The 17,902-nt window shown below is 38.0% G+C and overlaps 1 protein-coding gene across 1 annotated transcript in view; it reads right to left on the reverse strand.

Moving 5' to 3' along the window:
• LOC128998688 (histone-lysine N-methyltransferase SETD1B-A-like) overlaps window positions 1-17,902 on the reverse strand; it is a 46,411-nt gene that overhangs the window by 17,885 nt on the left and 10,624 nt on the right. Inside the window, exons 3-9 of the mRNA XM_054424927.1 lie at window positions 16,710-16,802; window positions 14,177-14,354; window positions 10,422-12,408; window positions 8,416-8,545; window positions 3,792-3,971; window positions 1,678-1,773; window positions 509-705 (exon numbers count right to left, since the gene is read on the reverse strand). Coding sequence (XP_054280902.1) covers window positions 509-705; window positions 1,678-1,773; window positions 3,792-3,971; window positions 8,416-8,545; window positions 10,422-12,408; window positions 14,177-14,354; window positions 16,710-16,802 — 2,861 coding nt within the window. The remainder of the gene's footprint in view (window positions 1-508; window positions 706-1,677; window positions 1,774-3,791; window positions 3,972-8,415; window positions 8,546-10,421; window positions 12,409-14,176; window positions 14,355-16,709; window positions 16,803-17,902) is intronic.

Below are 17,902 nucleotides of genomic sequence, written 5' to 3' on the forward strand. Positions count from 1 at the left end.
GAATAAAGAGATTAACAATCTAAGTAATAAAACCTTTATGTGCTGAGTTCTTGGAAGTATGATAAATTATTATTATAAAATAATAGTGGGTTTGGGACTGCTAATTAGTTTTTTATTGCTTCATTAACAGAGTAATAAATTATGAAAGTCGTAAACAAACATCTGATAAGCCCTTTATGTTCTCCTAACCAGCAAAATGATTACAAAATAACAAAACCGGTTTTTTCCTTTGTCCGGTAAAACCGACAACTGACTTTAATAAACGACCCATCCCTAAATTTAAATGTACTTTGCACCTTTACAAGGGTTGTAAGGACAGTTGACACAACTCACAACAAACATGATGTTTCCAGAAATGTTGATATCTCTCATAAGACAAAAAATGCCTTTACTGCAAGATGAACATGATATTAAATACAACGCCAACTAATTCTAAGGGTGATCAAAGACAAATGGGTCAGTTAAAGCATTTAAGACTTTCAATGCAAGGGTGGGATAAATTACTTACGACAAATATCTCTCAATGTCTTCAACGTCAAGGAAGCTCAAAGCTTTGATGATAGGCTCATCCTCGCTAGAACTGGAAGAGTCGGAAGATGAGTCATCGTCGTCTGAGGAAGAGTCAGAGGCACTACTAGTGCTATCATCTTGAACCTCCTCAGACTCTTGACTTTCCTTACTCTGAGAGGCAATCCCTGAGTCACCCTGCCAATCATAGAGTATATAAACTTTGTGTTGAAGAAAATAAACAAAAACAATATTACTTTGTTTAATTCGTTTTAGCTTAATATAAAAAAAAAACTTAGCCGCTAAATTTTAGAAAGAATTTGATTAATGAACTAAGAATATGTGGTAGGCAATCAATTAAACAGAGACACAATCAATTTGCAGGTTATAACGCAAAACATAGTAGCCTAGCAGCCACGAAAAATTCAGCTACAAGGTTGTACTTTTTGGGATTATAGGAAACATGTTTAAAGTTTTTCCATGAACAGGTTAGCGGAGGAAACTTAAGGCAGTTACTGAATAGTTAACCTCCACAGTACAATTACTTACCAGAAAACAGAATATAGTAAACCTCGATTATCCAGGGGGGGGGGGTCAACTGTAATCAATATAGATGCCTGTGAAATTAAGTATCTCAAAAACTGACTACTGAACATGTTCTCAATCTTGCCATGACCTCGGAAGATGTTCACCATTTTGGCGTGACTGTGAAAGGTATTTACGATTTTACGGTGACCACAGAAGATATTTTAGTTTTTGCTGTGACCGCACTAAAATCAAAATAAGATTTTTCCGGTAAAATATCAAAATTCCCCATATTCCCACAAAAACTATGATCATTATCATAATTCCTGACTTTCCTGTTCTTGGTAACTGTCTTGGTACTTTAAAAGATGTATTTTTTAAGGGGGGATTGAGCCGGATAGGGTAGGATCCAAATTATCGAAGAACTACTGTACTCGAGGGACTACTGAGCTCATAGTCATAACTAATAATTGTGGATAGAAACGACTATGTGAGTAGGTAGGTACAGGGACTAATGGTGCTGGCAGTATGTTTGTGGTGCTCAATTATACTCACTTATGGCGGGCAAAGGGTTAAACACAATGTTAGCTGTACTTCAATAAATTGTCTAAACAACTCACTAGAGACTAGAGAGTTTGTATTCACCTGAGATGGATCATCTTCATCTTCTTCTTCCTCCACGACCATAGGCTCTTCACCGTCCCTGGACTCTTCTGGTGGTGGTGGTGGTGGTACCTTTTTCTAAAAACAGAGGACAGTTAGTTACACGTTACACTAACTCGCTTAAGAACAATTCAATTAGATTGTTGGGTATCCAGATGGGGTCTGGTCTCAATTGTTCCGAATATTTGGAGTGCTACTGTAACATTTTCTATCAGCAAAACTGAGCATACCTCAAGTAAAAATACCCCCGCCGCAGCAAACCTGCCGACTAAGCGAATTTCCATTTGTCTGAATTGATTTTCTGTTAAATATATTTTAATAACATTAGGTTTAACGAGTACCTAGGTTTGCTGCTACAAGGAAACTAATAAAGTGTGTTTTTGAGTAAAATATTGATAGCTTAGTACAAAATAAATAAATTTACCAAGTTTGATCAAAATATATCCATAAACAAGCAAACTACAACATTTGACAATATTCTCCATAAGAATAACATGTGAATTTTAAATTTACAATTTTTTTAATTTTCTCCGTTACTAATAATCGAACAAAAATACTTTTATATACTAAATTATTTGTTTTTTTAAGCTCTTTAAAAAGGTCTAAAGAGAAATCGGGAAATTTTGTGTTTTGAGGGTCAAAAGTGAGAAAAACCAATTTTTACCCCATAAAACCCCCCGTAAAGCCCCGTTCCCATGGTCCGATCGTGCTGGTTCGCGAACTCATTCAAGTTTATCTCGCTTTACACCTTTAAACCAAATTTCATCAAAATCGGACAAAAATTACTCAAGTTATCGCGTTCACGGACGTATATATATATATATATATATAAGTCTATATATATATATATATATATATATATACATATATAAATACCCCCGCCGCAGCAAACCTGCCGACTAAGCGAATTTCCATTTGTCTGAATTGATTTTCAGTGAAATATATTTTAATAACATTAGGTTTAACGAGTACCTAGGTTTGCTGCTACAAGGAAACTAATAAAGTGTGTTTTTGAGTAAAATATTGATAGCTTAGTACAAAATAAATAAATTTGCCAAGTTTGATCAAAATATATCCATAAACAAGCAAACTACAACATTTGACAATATTCTCCATAAGAATAACATGGGTATTTTAAATTTACAATTTTTTTAATTTTCTCCGTTACTAATAATCGAACAAAAATACTTTTATATACTAAATTATTTGTTTTTTTAAGCTCTTTAAAGAGGTCTAAAGAGAAATCGGGAAATTTTGTGTTTTGAGGGTCAAAAGTGAGAAAAACCAATTTTTACCCCATAAAACCCCCCGTAAAGCCCCGTTCCCATGGTCCGATCGTGCTGGTTCGCGAACTCATTCAAGTTTATCCCGCTTTACACCTTTAAACCAAATTTCATCAAAATCGGACAAAAATTACTCAAGTTATCGCGTTCACGGACGTATATATATATATATATATATATATATATAAGTCTATATATATATATATATACATATATAAAAATTTGAACGAATGGTGTTTTTGGCCTCTGGGGACATCAAAATGAAAAAGTAAATCGGTCCCGGGTCTAGGTCTTACCGTGCCACCTACGGTAATAGCTACTTCCCTATAGGGAAATTCGCTAAAATTTGAACGAATGGTGTTTTTGGCCTCTGGGGACATCGAAATGAAAAAGTAAATCGGTCCCGGGTCTAGGTCTTACCGTGCCACCTACGGTAATAGCTACTTCCCTATAGGGAAATTCGCTAAAAAAGAAAAAAGTGCACATCAAAAGAAAAAAAAACTGTACTTTATAGACAAAAGGCCAGAAGGAAAAAAGAACCTGTCACAAGAATGATAAATGAAATCAAATAAACCATAGTTTATTGTAAATAAGTGGAAATAAGTAAACTGTTGTAGTTTGCTTGTTTATGAACATATTTTAATTATAAATACTAGAGAATATATCATCAGTCATCATGAAGAAAAGTATACAAATCATATTTAATAATTTAATCAAACAAATTTAAAAAGCTATATAAAAAACTATGTTCCAATTCAAAAGTAGAAGTAGAATAAGAAGGTTAGGAAACAAAAAAAGGAATTATATAGTTACCCTAAATGATGGCATTTTAGGAAGGGTGGCACGGAACCCAAGTCCAAATGAACCATAAGAATCTAGTTCTCTTCTGTGGTCTAAGATGGAGTTGAGGTAACTGTCTTTGGTCAACGGAGACTCTGTAGGAACAGGCTTTGTAGTGGTGGCTCCTGAGTCTACCGAAGCAGTCTTTACTTCCTAGATGTACAATACAATAACACTTTGTTAGAATTGAGGAAACTGTCTTTGGTCAACGGAGACTCTGTAGGGACAGGCTTTGTAGTGGTGGCTCCTGAGTCTACCGAGGCAGTCTTTACTTCCTAGATGTACAATACAATAACACTTTGTTAGAATTGAGGTAACTGTCTTTAGTCAACGGAGACTCTGTAGGAACAGGCTTTGTAGTGGTGGCTCCTGAGTCTACCGAGGCAGTCTTTACTTCCTAGATGTATAATACAATAACACTTTGTTATAATTGAGGTAACTGTCTTTAGTCAACGGAGACTCTGTAGGAACAGGCTTTGTAGTGGTGGCTCCTGAGTCTACCGAGGCAGTCTTTACTTCCTAGATGTACAATACAATAACACTTTGTTAGAATTGAGGTAACTGTCTTTAGTCAACGGAGACTCTGTAGGAACAGGCTTTGTAGTGGTGGCTCCTGAGTCTACCGAGACAGTCTTTACTTCCTAGATGTATAATACAATAACACTTTGTTATAATTGAGGTAACTGTCTTTAGTCAACGGAGACTCTGTAGGAACAGGCTTTGTAGTGGTGGCTCCTGAGTCTACCGAGGCAGGCTTTACTTCCTAGATGTACAATACAATAACACTTTGTTAGAATTGAGGTAACTGTCTTTAGTCAACGGAGACTCTGTAGGAACAGGCTTTGTAGTAGTGGCTCCTGAGTCTACCGAGACAGTCTTTACTTCCTAGATGTACAATACAATAACACTTTGTTAGAATTGAGGTAACTGTCTTTAGTCAACAGAGCCTCTGTAGGAACAGGCTTTGTAGTGGTGGCTCCTGAGTCTACCGAGGCAGTCTTTACTTCCTAGATGTACAATACAATAACACTTTGTTAGAATTGAGGTAACTGTCTTTAGTCAACAGAGACTCTGTAGGAACAGGCTTTGTAGTGGTGGCTCCTGAGTCTACCGAGGCAGTCTTTACTTCCTAGATGTACAATACAATAACACTTTGTTAGAATTGAGGAAACTGTCTTTGGTCAACGGAGACTCTGTAGGGACAGGCTTTGTAGTGGTGGCTCCTGACTCTACCGAAGCAGTCTTTACTTCCTAGATGTACAATACAATAACACTTTTAGAATTGAGGAAACTGTCTTTGGTCAACGGAGACTCTGTAGGGACAGGCTTTGTAGTGGTGGCTCCTGAGTCTACCGAGGCAGTCTTTACTTCCTAGATGTACAATACAATAACACTTTGTTATAATTGAGGTAACTCAGGGTGTATACTATTTTATTAAAGTGAAATTCCAGGTTTTTTCCAGGTTTTTTCCTGGTTTTTCCAAGTTTTTCCAGGTTCCCGCGTATTTGTTTGGTTCCACTTAAACTATAATCAATCTAAGACTTGCCGCCTAAGTATACAATATAAACTTACATTAAATTTGTTTCAAAGTCCAGTGAGCTAGTGTTGAAAAAGTATTAATCCATATTATAGTAATAATTTTCATTATCATCATTACTTAAGTCCACGGAAACATTGTCTCTCTCGATAGCAGCAAAATCATGAATATTATCTTCATTTTTTATGAACACATTATCAACGGCGGCTAAATCCTGAATATTTCCTGCGGTCGTGTGGTCGCTTCCCACGGTGATGTAAACGTCATCACAGTCTTACGTTACCATAGAAAAATCCTGGACATCTCCCGCGGTATGTATACATTATCGCCATCTCTCGCGATCACGAAAACGTAATCATCGTCATCCACGATTGCGGCAAAATCACGAAAATCTTCCGCGGCCGTGTGGACATCATCATTGACTCCCACGGTCACGTAAACGTCATCGTCATCGACCGCGATCACGGCAAAATAACGAAAATGTTCCGAGGCCGTGTAGACACCATCATTGACTCCCACGCTCACGGGAACGTCATCGTTGTCGTGCGCGATCTCGGCAAAATCATGAATGTTTCCCGCGGCAGTGTAAACATCATCGTTGATCCTGCGGTCACGTAAACGTCATCATCGTTGTCCGTGATCGCGGCTAAATCATGAACATCTGCTGCCGTGTAGACAAAATCATCGTCGTCTTTCGCGGTCACGGCAAATCACGAATATCTTCCGCGGCCGTGTGGGCATCATCATAGCCTCCCGCAGTCACGGAAACGTCATCGTCCGCGATCTCGGTGAAGTCATGAATATTTCCCGCAGCCGTGTCTACACCATCGTCGTCTCCCACGGTCACGGAAACGTCATCGTCGTTTCCCGCGGTCACGGAAACGTCATCATCGTCGGCCGCAATCACGGCAAAATCATGAGCATATCACGCGGCCTCTTAGAAATCATCATCGTCGTCTTTCGCGGTCACGGCAAATCACGAAAATCTTCCGCGGCTGTGTAGACATCATCATTACCTCTCGCAGATATGAAAACGTCATCGCCGTCGTCCGCGATCTCGGCAAAATCATAAACATCTGCGGGCGTGTAGACATAATCATCGTCGTCTCCCGCGGTCACGGAAACGTCATCGTCGTCGTCCGCGGTCACGGAAACGTCATCGTCGTCGTCTGCGGTCACGGAAACGTCATCGTCGTCTCCCGCGGTCACGGAAACGTCATCGTCGTCGTCCGCGATCTCGGCAAAATCATGAATATTTCCCGCGGCAGTGTATACATCATCGTTGACCCCGCGGTCACGGAAATGTCATCGTCGTCTCCCGCGGTCACGGAAACGTCATCGTCGTCTCCCGCGGTCACGGAAACGTCATCGTAGTCTCCCGCGGTCACGGAAACGTCATCGTCGTCTCCCGCGGTCACGGAAACGTCATCGTAGTCTCCCGCGGTCACGGAAACGTCATCGTAGTCTCCCGCGGTCACGGAAACGTCATCGTCGTCTCCCGCGGTCACGGAAACGTCATCGTCGTCTCCCGCGGTCACGGAAACGTCATCGTCGTCTCCCGCGGTCACGGAAACGTCATCGTCGTAGGTCGCAATCGCGGCAAAATCATGAGTATTTCACGCGGCCGTGTAGAAATCATCATCGTCATCTTTCGCGGTCACGGCAAATCATGAAAATCTTCCACGGCCGTGTAGACATCATCATTGAGTCCAGCGGTTAGGGAAACGTAATCGTCGAAGTACGCGATCGCGGTAAAATCATGAATATTTACCGCAGCCATGTAAACATCATCGCCGTCTCCCGCGGTCACGGAAACGTCATCGTCGTCTCCCGCGGTCACGGAAACGTCATCGTCGTCTCCCGCGGTCACGAAACGTCATCGTCGTCTCCCGAGGTCACGAAAACGTCATCGTCGTCGCCCGCAACCGCGGCAAGACGCATTTTACGACTATAATCTTCTACCGGGGCTAAAATAAAAATCCCGGATTCGGTCCAAAAATCCCGGCTTTTTCCCGGTTTTTTCCAGGTCCCTTCAAATTCAAGGTTATTTCCCGGTTCTCCCGGTTTTCCCGGTTGGTATACACCCTGTAACTGTCTTTAGTCAACGGAGACTCTGTAGGAACAGGCTTTGTAGTGGTGGCTCCTGAGTCTACCGAGGCAGTCTTTACTTCCTAGATGTACAATACAATAACACTTTGTTAGAATTGAGGTAACTGTCTTTAGTCAACGGAGACTCTGTAGGAACAGGCTTTGTAGTAGTGGCTCCTGAGTCTACCGAGACAGTCTTTACTTCCTAGATGTACAATACAATAACACTTTGTTAGAATTGAGGTAACTGTCTTTAGTCAACAGAGCCTCTGTAGGAACAGGCTTTGTAGTGGTGGCTCCTGAGTCTACCGAGGCAGTCTTTACTTCCTAGATGTACAATACAATAACACTTTGTTAGAATTGAGGTAACTGTCTTTAGTCAACAGAGACTCTGTAGGGACAGGCTTTGTAGTGGTGGCTCCTGACTCTACCGAAGCAGTCTTTACTTCCTAGATGTACAATACAATAACACTTTGTTAGAATTGAGGTAACTGTCTTTGGTCAACGGAGACTCTGTAGGGACAGGCTTTGTAGTGGTGGCTCCTGACTCTACCGAAGCAGTCTTTACTTCCTAGATGTACAATACAATAAACAATAATCTACATGGCATTTGGTAGAAGAGTATGGTAATAATGAGTTATAAGTGGTTGACATTATTTAAGACTTACTATTTTTGTTGGTAAACTGCCTCTGAGAAGCAAATTTTACTCTTGACAAAAATTGTCAAATAAAAACAAATCAAGTTTATATATAGTTTCACAAAGATAAAGTTGTTATATAGCACAAATGTAGCATAATATATAACAAATTCACTGCCAACAGCACTATTTATAGCTCAATAGAAATCCGTAGTCATGACTTCATACCTATAGTTTGATAAAAACTTCAACATAAATAATGTAAATAACGAATAGGCCTACATTTTCAAATATAAGAGTTAAGATAAAAAAACAAACTGTAATAGTCGATTACCTGTTCCGCCAGTTTTTGCTCATCCCACCAAAGCTCAAAACTCTTGAAGGCAGTGTTTTCAACCATTTTTCTATTGAAGTCTCTTTTCAAGATTTGTTTTAGTTCTTTGGTTACACCGTCAACAACATCTCTGAAAACATACACATTTCATTTGTGTCCTTTATATTCCTTAAGAGACTTTAACATTGAATTTATATTTGTGATAAAAGGAAAGAACCGAGTATCATGTTAGGATGTTTTTTACCAAAACACATGCGTTAATCCTCTTTTTAGGATAAATACTTATCCCAAATAATTAAGAATAGACAAGTTATTTTATCTAGAAGGGTGGATGTAGGTCCATACTCATTTAATCAAGTGTTAGATTATTGCACATCCTGATCCCTTCATGTCCAGGCAACTGATGAATTTGACAAATTAAATTACTCAAGGTGCTCTTCCTTACCTCATCTGAGCTTCTTACAATAAAACAGCAGTTGATTGAGAATAGATAGGATAGAAAATATATATTACAAACATCGAGAAATTATGTTAACTAGGATAAATAGACTTACAATAATGTCAGAATTTCAATCACTGCAGACAAGTAAATTAAAAAATGTTTTTCACATATTTAGAAGGGTCGACTACATTTTTAGAATAAATACAGTGCTAAACAAAGAAAAATGAATTTCTTTGAGATTGGCATATGGTAATAACAAGACTTACTGTGTTAAGTGACAACTGATATTAGAAAATGCTTAACGTAAATTTAAAGAACTTATAGATGATACTGAACTAATTGGGGATTGTTGATATGGTATGTTCAAAGCAAATGAATGAAAAGAAGCCAGCTGTTTATTAATGATAAAATGAATCCATAAAAATACAGTTCAAAACCATGTCAGCGCTGGAAAAAGAAGAAACTAAATAATCTGATTAAAATAATTCATTTTTAGAATAAGCAAATTAACAACTCAGAGAAACGCTACGACTGGAAACATGGAAGAAAGGTTATTTGATATAAAGATAAGTAGCGGAAAAAATGTGTTTGTTAAGTAGATAATCATGAATGTGGTAGAGGATTACAAGTGAGCCTGGAGAATAACAATATAGAAAGAAGCGGCTCATCTTTTGATCCAGCCAGAAGTGCTAAGCATCCTGCTGTCATTACTGTGCAGTTTACAAAAATGAAGAAGAGGGATGAGATATTGGTCCTAGGTAGAAGGTTGTGACTGATTATCACCTGACCGGACTAAATAGTGACCCGATATACAACAGGGTGGCTAGTGAAATCACATTGAAAAATTCCCTGACTTTTCCCTGACATTTCCATGATTTTTTTTAAACTTTCCCTGATCGACAAATTCAAAATTACAATTTTAATCCTAACCAATTCTTCAAAAGGACTAATCTTTATCTGAAGAATATCTTATGTTTCAAAAAAATACATAAAATCTATAGATACAGGCTAGTTTATATTCAAACTTTGCAACTTGCCTTAATAAAATTAAACTGAGTTTGATAAGATGATATGCAGTTTATAACAAAATTTAATTTGTACAAAAATACAAAATTTATTTGTACAGACATATTTCTTAGTTTTCACCCACACGGCATATGTACTCTCACCAGATCGACCTTTCCTAACAATTATTAAAATTATTTTAAACATTTTACAATTTTCCCTGATTTATGGCGAAATTCCCTGACTTTTCCATGACTTTTCCAGATATTTAATATTCCCTGACATTTCCAGGTTTTCCAGGTCACTAGCCAAGGAAGAAACCTGGTTATAAATATTTTTGTTACCTCCAGATTAGTAATTGTTTAGTAATCCGGAAGGCAACAGCCAGAAATGAAGAACTGAGACAAATACAAAAGCAAGTCATGTTGGCTATGTAAGGGCGAAATAAATTAACATAGCTTCCAGAGAATAAATCATAGAACTGTTTCTTGCAGATATTGAAATGTTATCATGACAATGATTTAATTATCAATTTATAAACCCATACAGTGTCACTTACTTGAGCAAAGGAGGAAGTGGTTTGGATAGCGGCGGCGGTTGTGAAGCTGGAGTACTCGGAGGAATGTTCTGAAAGTTGTTCGGCATTGTCTGAACAGGTGTTGGAGGCCTCATGGGATAATGAGGCCTGTTAACATGAGGTGAGTTCCCATGGAACTGGGGGTAGGAGGGCATATTGTACATGTGGTATGGGCTTGGGCCTGGGCCTGGACCTGGGCCTCCAGGCATCGGTTGTCTGTGCCAGAATGGGTTTGTAGGAGGTTGGTTGTACTGAGGAGGTTGGTGGTACTGTGGATGGTGCTGCGGTTGGTGATGAACCGGTGGCATATGAGGGAAATGAGGTTGGTGGTAATTGTTGTGGTGGTACGGCTGGTACGGCATCGGTGGGGGTGGAACAGTGGACATGAATCTTGGTGGTGGACCATTCATAGGAGGCATGTGAGGATGTGGATGTATGGGGTGGAGAGGAGGATGTAAGGGTTGAGGCGGAGGAATATGTTGAGGAGGCTGATGATGATACGGTGTTGGTACAGTCTCGATCTTCTCATCTCCTGAGCTCAAGCTTGACAGGCTCATTCTATCGTCAATCTCATCTTGAAGAGGAGTCGACTTAGGTTCTATTTCCTCTTCATTTGCTTTGGAAGAAGGGCTTTTTCTTGTAAGGATTTCATCTTCGCTTGAACTTATTTCACTGTGAATTTCATCCTTTGAAGCGAGTTTGGCTACATTAGTTAAAAATCCCAACTCTTGGATTTTAGCTTTCCTCGTTTGTTCGATACCCTTTCTATACCAATGTAAGTAAGCTTCCTCAGATACAAAGGGAGAAGGCGGCTGGGAAAGAGGAGATCGAGGTTCTTCATCTACAGTCTTATCTTTGTCAGTCGGGAGAGAACTGTCGCACGACGTATTCGATTGATTCTCTCCTAAACCTTGTTTCAGCCGTGAGTTTATCGTATCTTGCTTTCCTTTTAGCTTGCTGGACGGCGATTTCCTCAAATCATCATCAGACTCCCCTGAATCACTCATAATTTTTAGAAAAGGTGGGTTCATACCTCCAGCTGTTCTTTCTTTTAGAAGCAGTTCTATCCTAGTGTCAAGATCTAAGTTTTGCTGGCTCTGCCCTACACCTTGAGTCGCCCCAGGACTGATTTGTGGTTTCACATTAACAGGTGGGCCTTTTTCTTCAATGGTTGTATGAGCAATCCAGGTCGGAGTGCTTTTAGGCAAAGGATGTGGGCCTGGTGGGCCTTCCCAGCGGTGATGGTGCGACCAGTTAGTCCACTGGGGTGGTCTCATGCCCATTGGGGGAGGAGGTAGGGGTGGATGATGTGGAGGAGGACAGTTAGGGGGAGGACAGTTGGGCGGAGGACAGTTTGGGGGAGGACAATTTGGTGGGGGACAGTTGGGCGGAGGTAGAGGGTGATGCGGTGGCATGTGATACGGCATCGGCATGCTCGGATGCCTCATCGGATGTCTTGGGTGGCGCAGAGCCATGCTAATAGGAGGACGAGGAATACCCGGATTCCCCATATTGGGTGGGGGCATTGTGAAAGCCATACTCTGAAGAGGCTGAACATGATTTAACTGAGGAAAAGCAGGAGCTTCAAAGGGAGAGGCAGTACTATTAGCAAAGCTGGATGGGTAGTTCCTCTCAGAACCACTGCCGTATGTAGGTGTTTCACTTTGTGTCGTATGGTATCCTTGATCTGAGCTGGTTGACGAATTTGGTGTAGGAAAATCCCGACTTCTGAAATTTCGGTAGTCACTATTTTGGTTATGCTTCTCTTCTTTTTCTTCACTAATCTTGTCTTTTTCAGAAGACTTCGTACTTGATGTGGTTGTTGATTTGACTTTCGAGGGTTCTTCTTTTTCCTTACTCGGTTTGGATTTGGAAGAACTCTCCTCCGCTTTAGTCTCTACAGTCGTGACTTCTTTTTCAGTTTTTTTCTCAGAAGTCATTTCAGTAAACTTTTTCTGGCACTCTTCACCTGAAAGATAATGTGAGATCAGTAAAGAGAGATTGGTCTGACAACTGAAGAAATATTAAAACAGTTTTATATTAAAAAGAACCATCCAATGATTTTGATTAGGGTAAAAAAAAAAGTTTTAAGAACTAATCCAAATAATGTGTCAAATATGAAACACTAGCATACAAATGCATTGAAATTGAGCAATAAAATTATACATGTGTAAAAGAAGTTGGCACTTTTTGAAATAAATCTATAAAGACCATTGCCAACTAAACAAAGCATTCATGGGAGGTTTTTAGACTTTAGGTTTTTGTTGTATAAAGCTGCAAGTACAGTATTATTTGACTTTTAAATTTTACATAGGCCTACTATAAATATTATGGCAAAAAAATAAGGAGAAAAGAATTGAGGATAAGGATCTTACATGGACTGGAATGTGGAGAAGGATATCAGGAGGTTTGCCGTGACCAAGAGGCTCTTTCCCTACAATCACACACCATTAGTTACACCTTTCTAAGTTTGGTGTGAAGAAAAGATCATCTCTACTGTGGCACTAATACTGAATTTGTTTTGACAGAATTAAAGTGTAAATAAATAACTTCTACATCAGGATTGTACGTATTATTAAATTTACAGAAATTACATTAATAAATGTCTAATAATACTTAAAAAATATATTTAGACTATACAGGGTGGATAAAAAGTCAAGACAGCCCATCTAATATTGTTCTAACTTTACAGAAATTACATTAACAAATGTCTAATAATACTTAAAAATATATTTAGACTATACAGGGTGGATAAAAAGTCAAGACAGCCCATCTAATATTATTCTAAGTAAATATACAGAGATATCCTTTTGGTGATCATGCAATCCAAGCAGGCAGTTTCATTTTATGATTTAGAAAATTTTGTGTCTCCCAAAAGAGGGGGATTTTGGAGGTAACTCAAAATGTTTAAATGTAAACCCCCTTCAAGTGTCACCTCATTTGAAGGTGTTTACAAAAACTTTAAAGAATGGTGAAAACCAGAGTTGGCTATCTCTTCTCCATCCAAAATGGTAGCCTGTCAAAAGTTTAATGACGTCTACATTAATTGTCTTGTGTCAAAAAGTAATTTTCCCTCTCCTCTAATTTGTTCTTTAGTTAATCTTAGGACTGCCTGATGGTCTGGATGAATGTCCCTGTCATTTTTGTGATTTCGCGAGAGTTCTTTTTAGAAATTTGCAGTGTCTAAATTACTTATGATAACCTAGTCATATGCTCATTTTGTAGAGAAAAAGAAGGAGATTTAGAATAAAATAAATAAATGATACTGCAATACAACTTTGAACTAACTAATTTAAGTCTAAACCCTTCCAAACACATGGCACATTGAAGGTAAATGAAGATATTACAAAAAGAAAATTTTATTTTAACTAAGGGTGTGCCAGCCTAAGACTTTCGATCAAGCCAAACTCAAGGTAAAGTCGTAATCATCTCATGCGGTCATGGAGGCATCATTGTCTTCCGTGATTGAGGCTAAATTAATATCATAATTTTTGTTTGAAAAAAGTCTTCTATAAAATAAAATAGAAATTTTAAAATATGTTTGCGTTCTTTTAAAGTAGTTTAAATTGTCCTCTTTTTTTAAGCTAAAACTATTGTCGATTGGCAGAATTTTAACCCAGGACCTCAGGGACTGAAGCCCCTTGCTCTACCACTTCACTATAGAGTAACCATATTGTCAGATAATATTTTCAATACGCCCACGATCTTGTCCAGACTCCAAACATCCAGGAACTTACCGAAAGGGTCGAGAAATACTTTGAGCAACTTTCCCATGACTGAGGTGTTGTTGAGACGATCAACGCAGGCTTTGGCTGACTTGGTATCTTCAAAGACAATTCTCGCAAGTCCCAAGTGCTTGTTGGTCAAGGGGTGGAAGTAAATAAACATCTCATCAACAGGCCCCGCCTTCTGTACCTGAATAACAAGATAAACAGGACAATTGATTATGAATAACAACAAAAAGATCGAGTTATTTAAATAACTTATCGATTACATTTTTCGTATGGAAGCTATTTTTAAGTGTGATTTTTAGTAGTCTGCAAACAAAGACCATTTTGATTATCTCAGTGTTTGTTTGGGCCTGAAGTGTGGATTTACCAAAATATGTCGAAAGATGTATTAAATGAACATCATGGATCATAAATTATTTGAAGCAAAATGTTCCATAGACATCATAACTAGGGATGTACCTTATAGATCTACTCCCTAGCTTACTAGCCTGCACCATATACAAATTCTACGTATGAACTTGACAATTTTGTGTTGCATTGTTGCATAACTACATAAAACTGTAACTAAACATAACTAACATTTAATCAAGTTTAATGTAATTTTTGCAACTTTGGTGGGCAAAAAAATAGGTTTGTAGTATTTTTTTACAGTTGACTGAAAATACAAGAATGTTGGGTATATGATAGCTTTTCGACCTAATAAAATAAATATAAGGATACAATAAACAGTCTATGGTTTGGAAAACAATAAAAAAACAGTTTTAGTGGCAGATATGTAAGATTTTGAAGAGACATAGGAATTGGCTAACTCTGGAAGTCGCTAACTCGGTCGTGTGTCGGAACTGGCTAACCGTCCCAGTCAGGAATTTGCTAACTCCGGAACCCGCTAAATTGATTTTGTCCCGCAGCGGAATTGGCTAACTCTGGAAGTCGCTAATCCGGCCGAGCCCACTGCACGGAACGTTGCCAACCTTGTAGACGAAATAATCATACACAGACGTATTTCAAAATGTCAGTGTCAATAAAGATACAGTAATTGTTATTGTTTTTTGTTACCAATTCCACTTTTAACAGCTACCTAACCCTAAATAATTAAAATGGCAATTAAAAAATCATTAAAAAGTGATATTTTTTTGTATTTTATCGTACAACATCCTATTAAATTTTTATGATTTCGATCATAAATATAAATGCCATTAGTATAGGAAAACAACAGAATATGAAACATATTGAAAACCCAGTAGTACCAATTAAACCACTATGAAATTAATCTAAAATACACGCGAGTTCTCAAACAAAGATGACAAATTTAATGGACAAATTAATGGATGTCGTAATAAACCAAAACCATTAATTAATTCAGTCATTAACCATCGTGACGTTCATAACTAATTCATAGACTTAAAATTAACGGCTCGTCGTTGAATCGTCCAACTTACATGTAAAAATATGACATACGTTTCATTACAATTGATAGAATAGCTGTAAATCTAGGACTAATAGTTCAAACCAAAGCATTGTAAACCTAGGCCTAACTAGTAAAAGCTAGTAGCCTAATCCTAAAATTTGTTGAATTTTTTTGTAATAATTTTACATTTGTTAATAACAGTTTTTAAGATTGTAAACCTAAGTCCCAATAGTAAATAATAGGAGAAGTTATACTACTCTTATATTAAAACGTGACAGGGTTATTTTATTTCACGATTCTGAATCAACCACTTGACGGATTTTCCTGATTTTAGTGTTGAAAGAAATAGAAAACTATTGCGCCAGAAAAGTTGAGGTTCCTAACAATAGGCTACCCAGGAAAACCTATTTTGTTTTGTTTTATCATCTAATAACACTTCAGAGCTCAAGGTGAGGAATCACTTATATTAACTGTCTTTTATCAAGACACATGTCTGAGCTAAGAAGTAGAGTCATATGTCTTGTAAAACGTTGTCGATGATCAGTTTGCACCTCTTAGTAAATGTTCAGTAACGTCTAACTTATTTAAAAACAATCGCTGGGACACAATGCCCATTGACAACAGGCATTTAGCAATGTTGCTGAACAACAGGATGTGGCAACCTGTTATTGTCAGGTGAAAAACGTTGCTGTCGCCGTTGTGTTGCTGGGAAACAACGATAACTTGCATCTCTACTGAGAAGGCTAACCTAATTAAAGAGGTTCATTAACATTTGATTTAACATAATTCACAATTAAATTATTTTTTCCCAAAAAAGCATGAAGTATGTAAGTTAAACACTGTAAAAAATGTCACCTGTATGTGTCTTTTTGAATTAAATTATTCATAATTAAAGTGTCCAAAAATTAATTTGAGAAAAGCAGTTATTTCTGTTAGAGATTTATCCAGTATTTTACTGCTGATAGTAATTTTAAACTGTAAATAGTATACTTAGTTTACCCATAGTAGTCCGTAAAAGCCAATGTTTGAATGTACGATAAATCTGTTAAAGCCTGTAATTGAATTGACCACATTTGTGTAAGATTGAAATGATAATTGTTTTGTAACAGTGCAGAAAATGTTAAAACTTACCTTTTCCAGCAAGAAGGCTTTGTCGATATTGTCGTTGAGATTAAAAATAGTCACTTCCAGAGGCGGGGGTTCACCGGTGTAGTTTCCATCAATCTGCAAATGATAAAACATCGATTGTATGTATTCTTATACAGTTTTATAAACAACAGACTATCAAAATAATAATTTGAAGCTTTATTTACATTACATTAACACTGGTCATTGTTGTCCACCTGCATCTAAGAGCATTTGGATAAGTTAGACTTGTGAGTTCCATAATTGTCATGAAATAGTAAAATTGTAGACGTCAATTTTCCTTGGTGCTTGTTTACTCTTCTAAGTTTCACAGTACCGCTCAGAGTTTATAGTTCTATAATAAGCTCGAACCTTACCACCCCAAAACACAGTTGGTTTTTCCTTGCTGACATGGTTTGCAAACCCTGAAAATTGCAGAACAATTGTTTTCTGGGTGGATTCTGTGTGCCTCCACTTTATGGGCTATGTTTTTGTCTACAATTGAAGTTACAACCTGTTTTATCACCAGTTATAATTTGATCGGCTAACAGTAATAAACCAACGTAGGCGTCCAATAACGAGAAAGCAGCTGTCCACATTCGTTGACATTTATCCCCACCCATCTTGGATGAAATTTTTGGTAATCTACTGTAGAGCCTTTTAAAAAAAATCTATCAATAATAGGGTTTCCCATTCCAACTTTAAAATTAAATTCATGCTTTATGCACGGTCATATTTACATAGTTTTGGGGACGTTGATCTAAGGGATAGGGGCTTAAGACAGGTCCAGGCACAATCACAGTGTGTTTAAGCTCAGCACTAAAAACACTACAGGTGCTAAAGGAATAAATGGAGCAGTAACCATAGGCAATCGCAGTGATGTGCAATAGAAATTAGTCCTACGGTAATTAGGTTGTTCAAAGGCCCATTTTGCTTGGAGCGACTGTAGTGAGTCGCAAAGCTATTATCACTCAGCTACTATCGCTGTTGCGGCGGCCGTTTTGCTTAGAGCGATTGGTTTTCGGTCACCACGCGATTTTTCATAGTTTTTTGTTTGAAGTTCATTGTTGGTGATGGTGAGTTAATGTTGTTCAAAGGTTTATTGCGGACATTTTCCATCACGATGGGAAAAAACAAAACACAACGATTGAGATCTGGAATCTGATCCCGTCCTCAGGTGAAAAAACTTAACTGACACA

This window comes from Macrosteles quadrilineatus, unplaced genomic scaffold (genome assembly GCF_028750875.1).
Source record: "Macrosteles quadrilineatus isolate MER2022 unplaced genomic scaffold, UCM_ALF_1.0 Scaffold_7__1_contigs__length_78375512, whole genome shotgun sequence".
In the NCBI taxonomy this organism is placed as follows: domain Eukaryota; kingdom Metazoa; phylum Arthropoda; class Insecta; order Hemiptera; family Cicadellidae; genus Macrosteles; species Macrosteles quadrilineatus.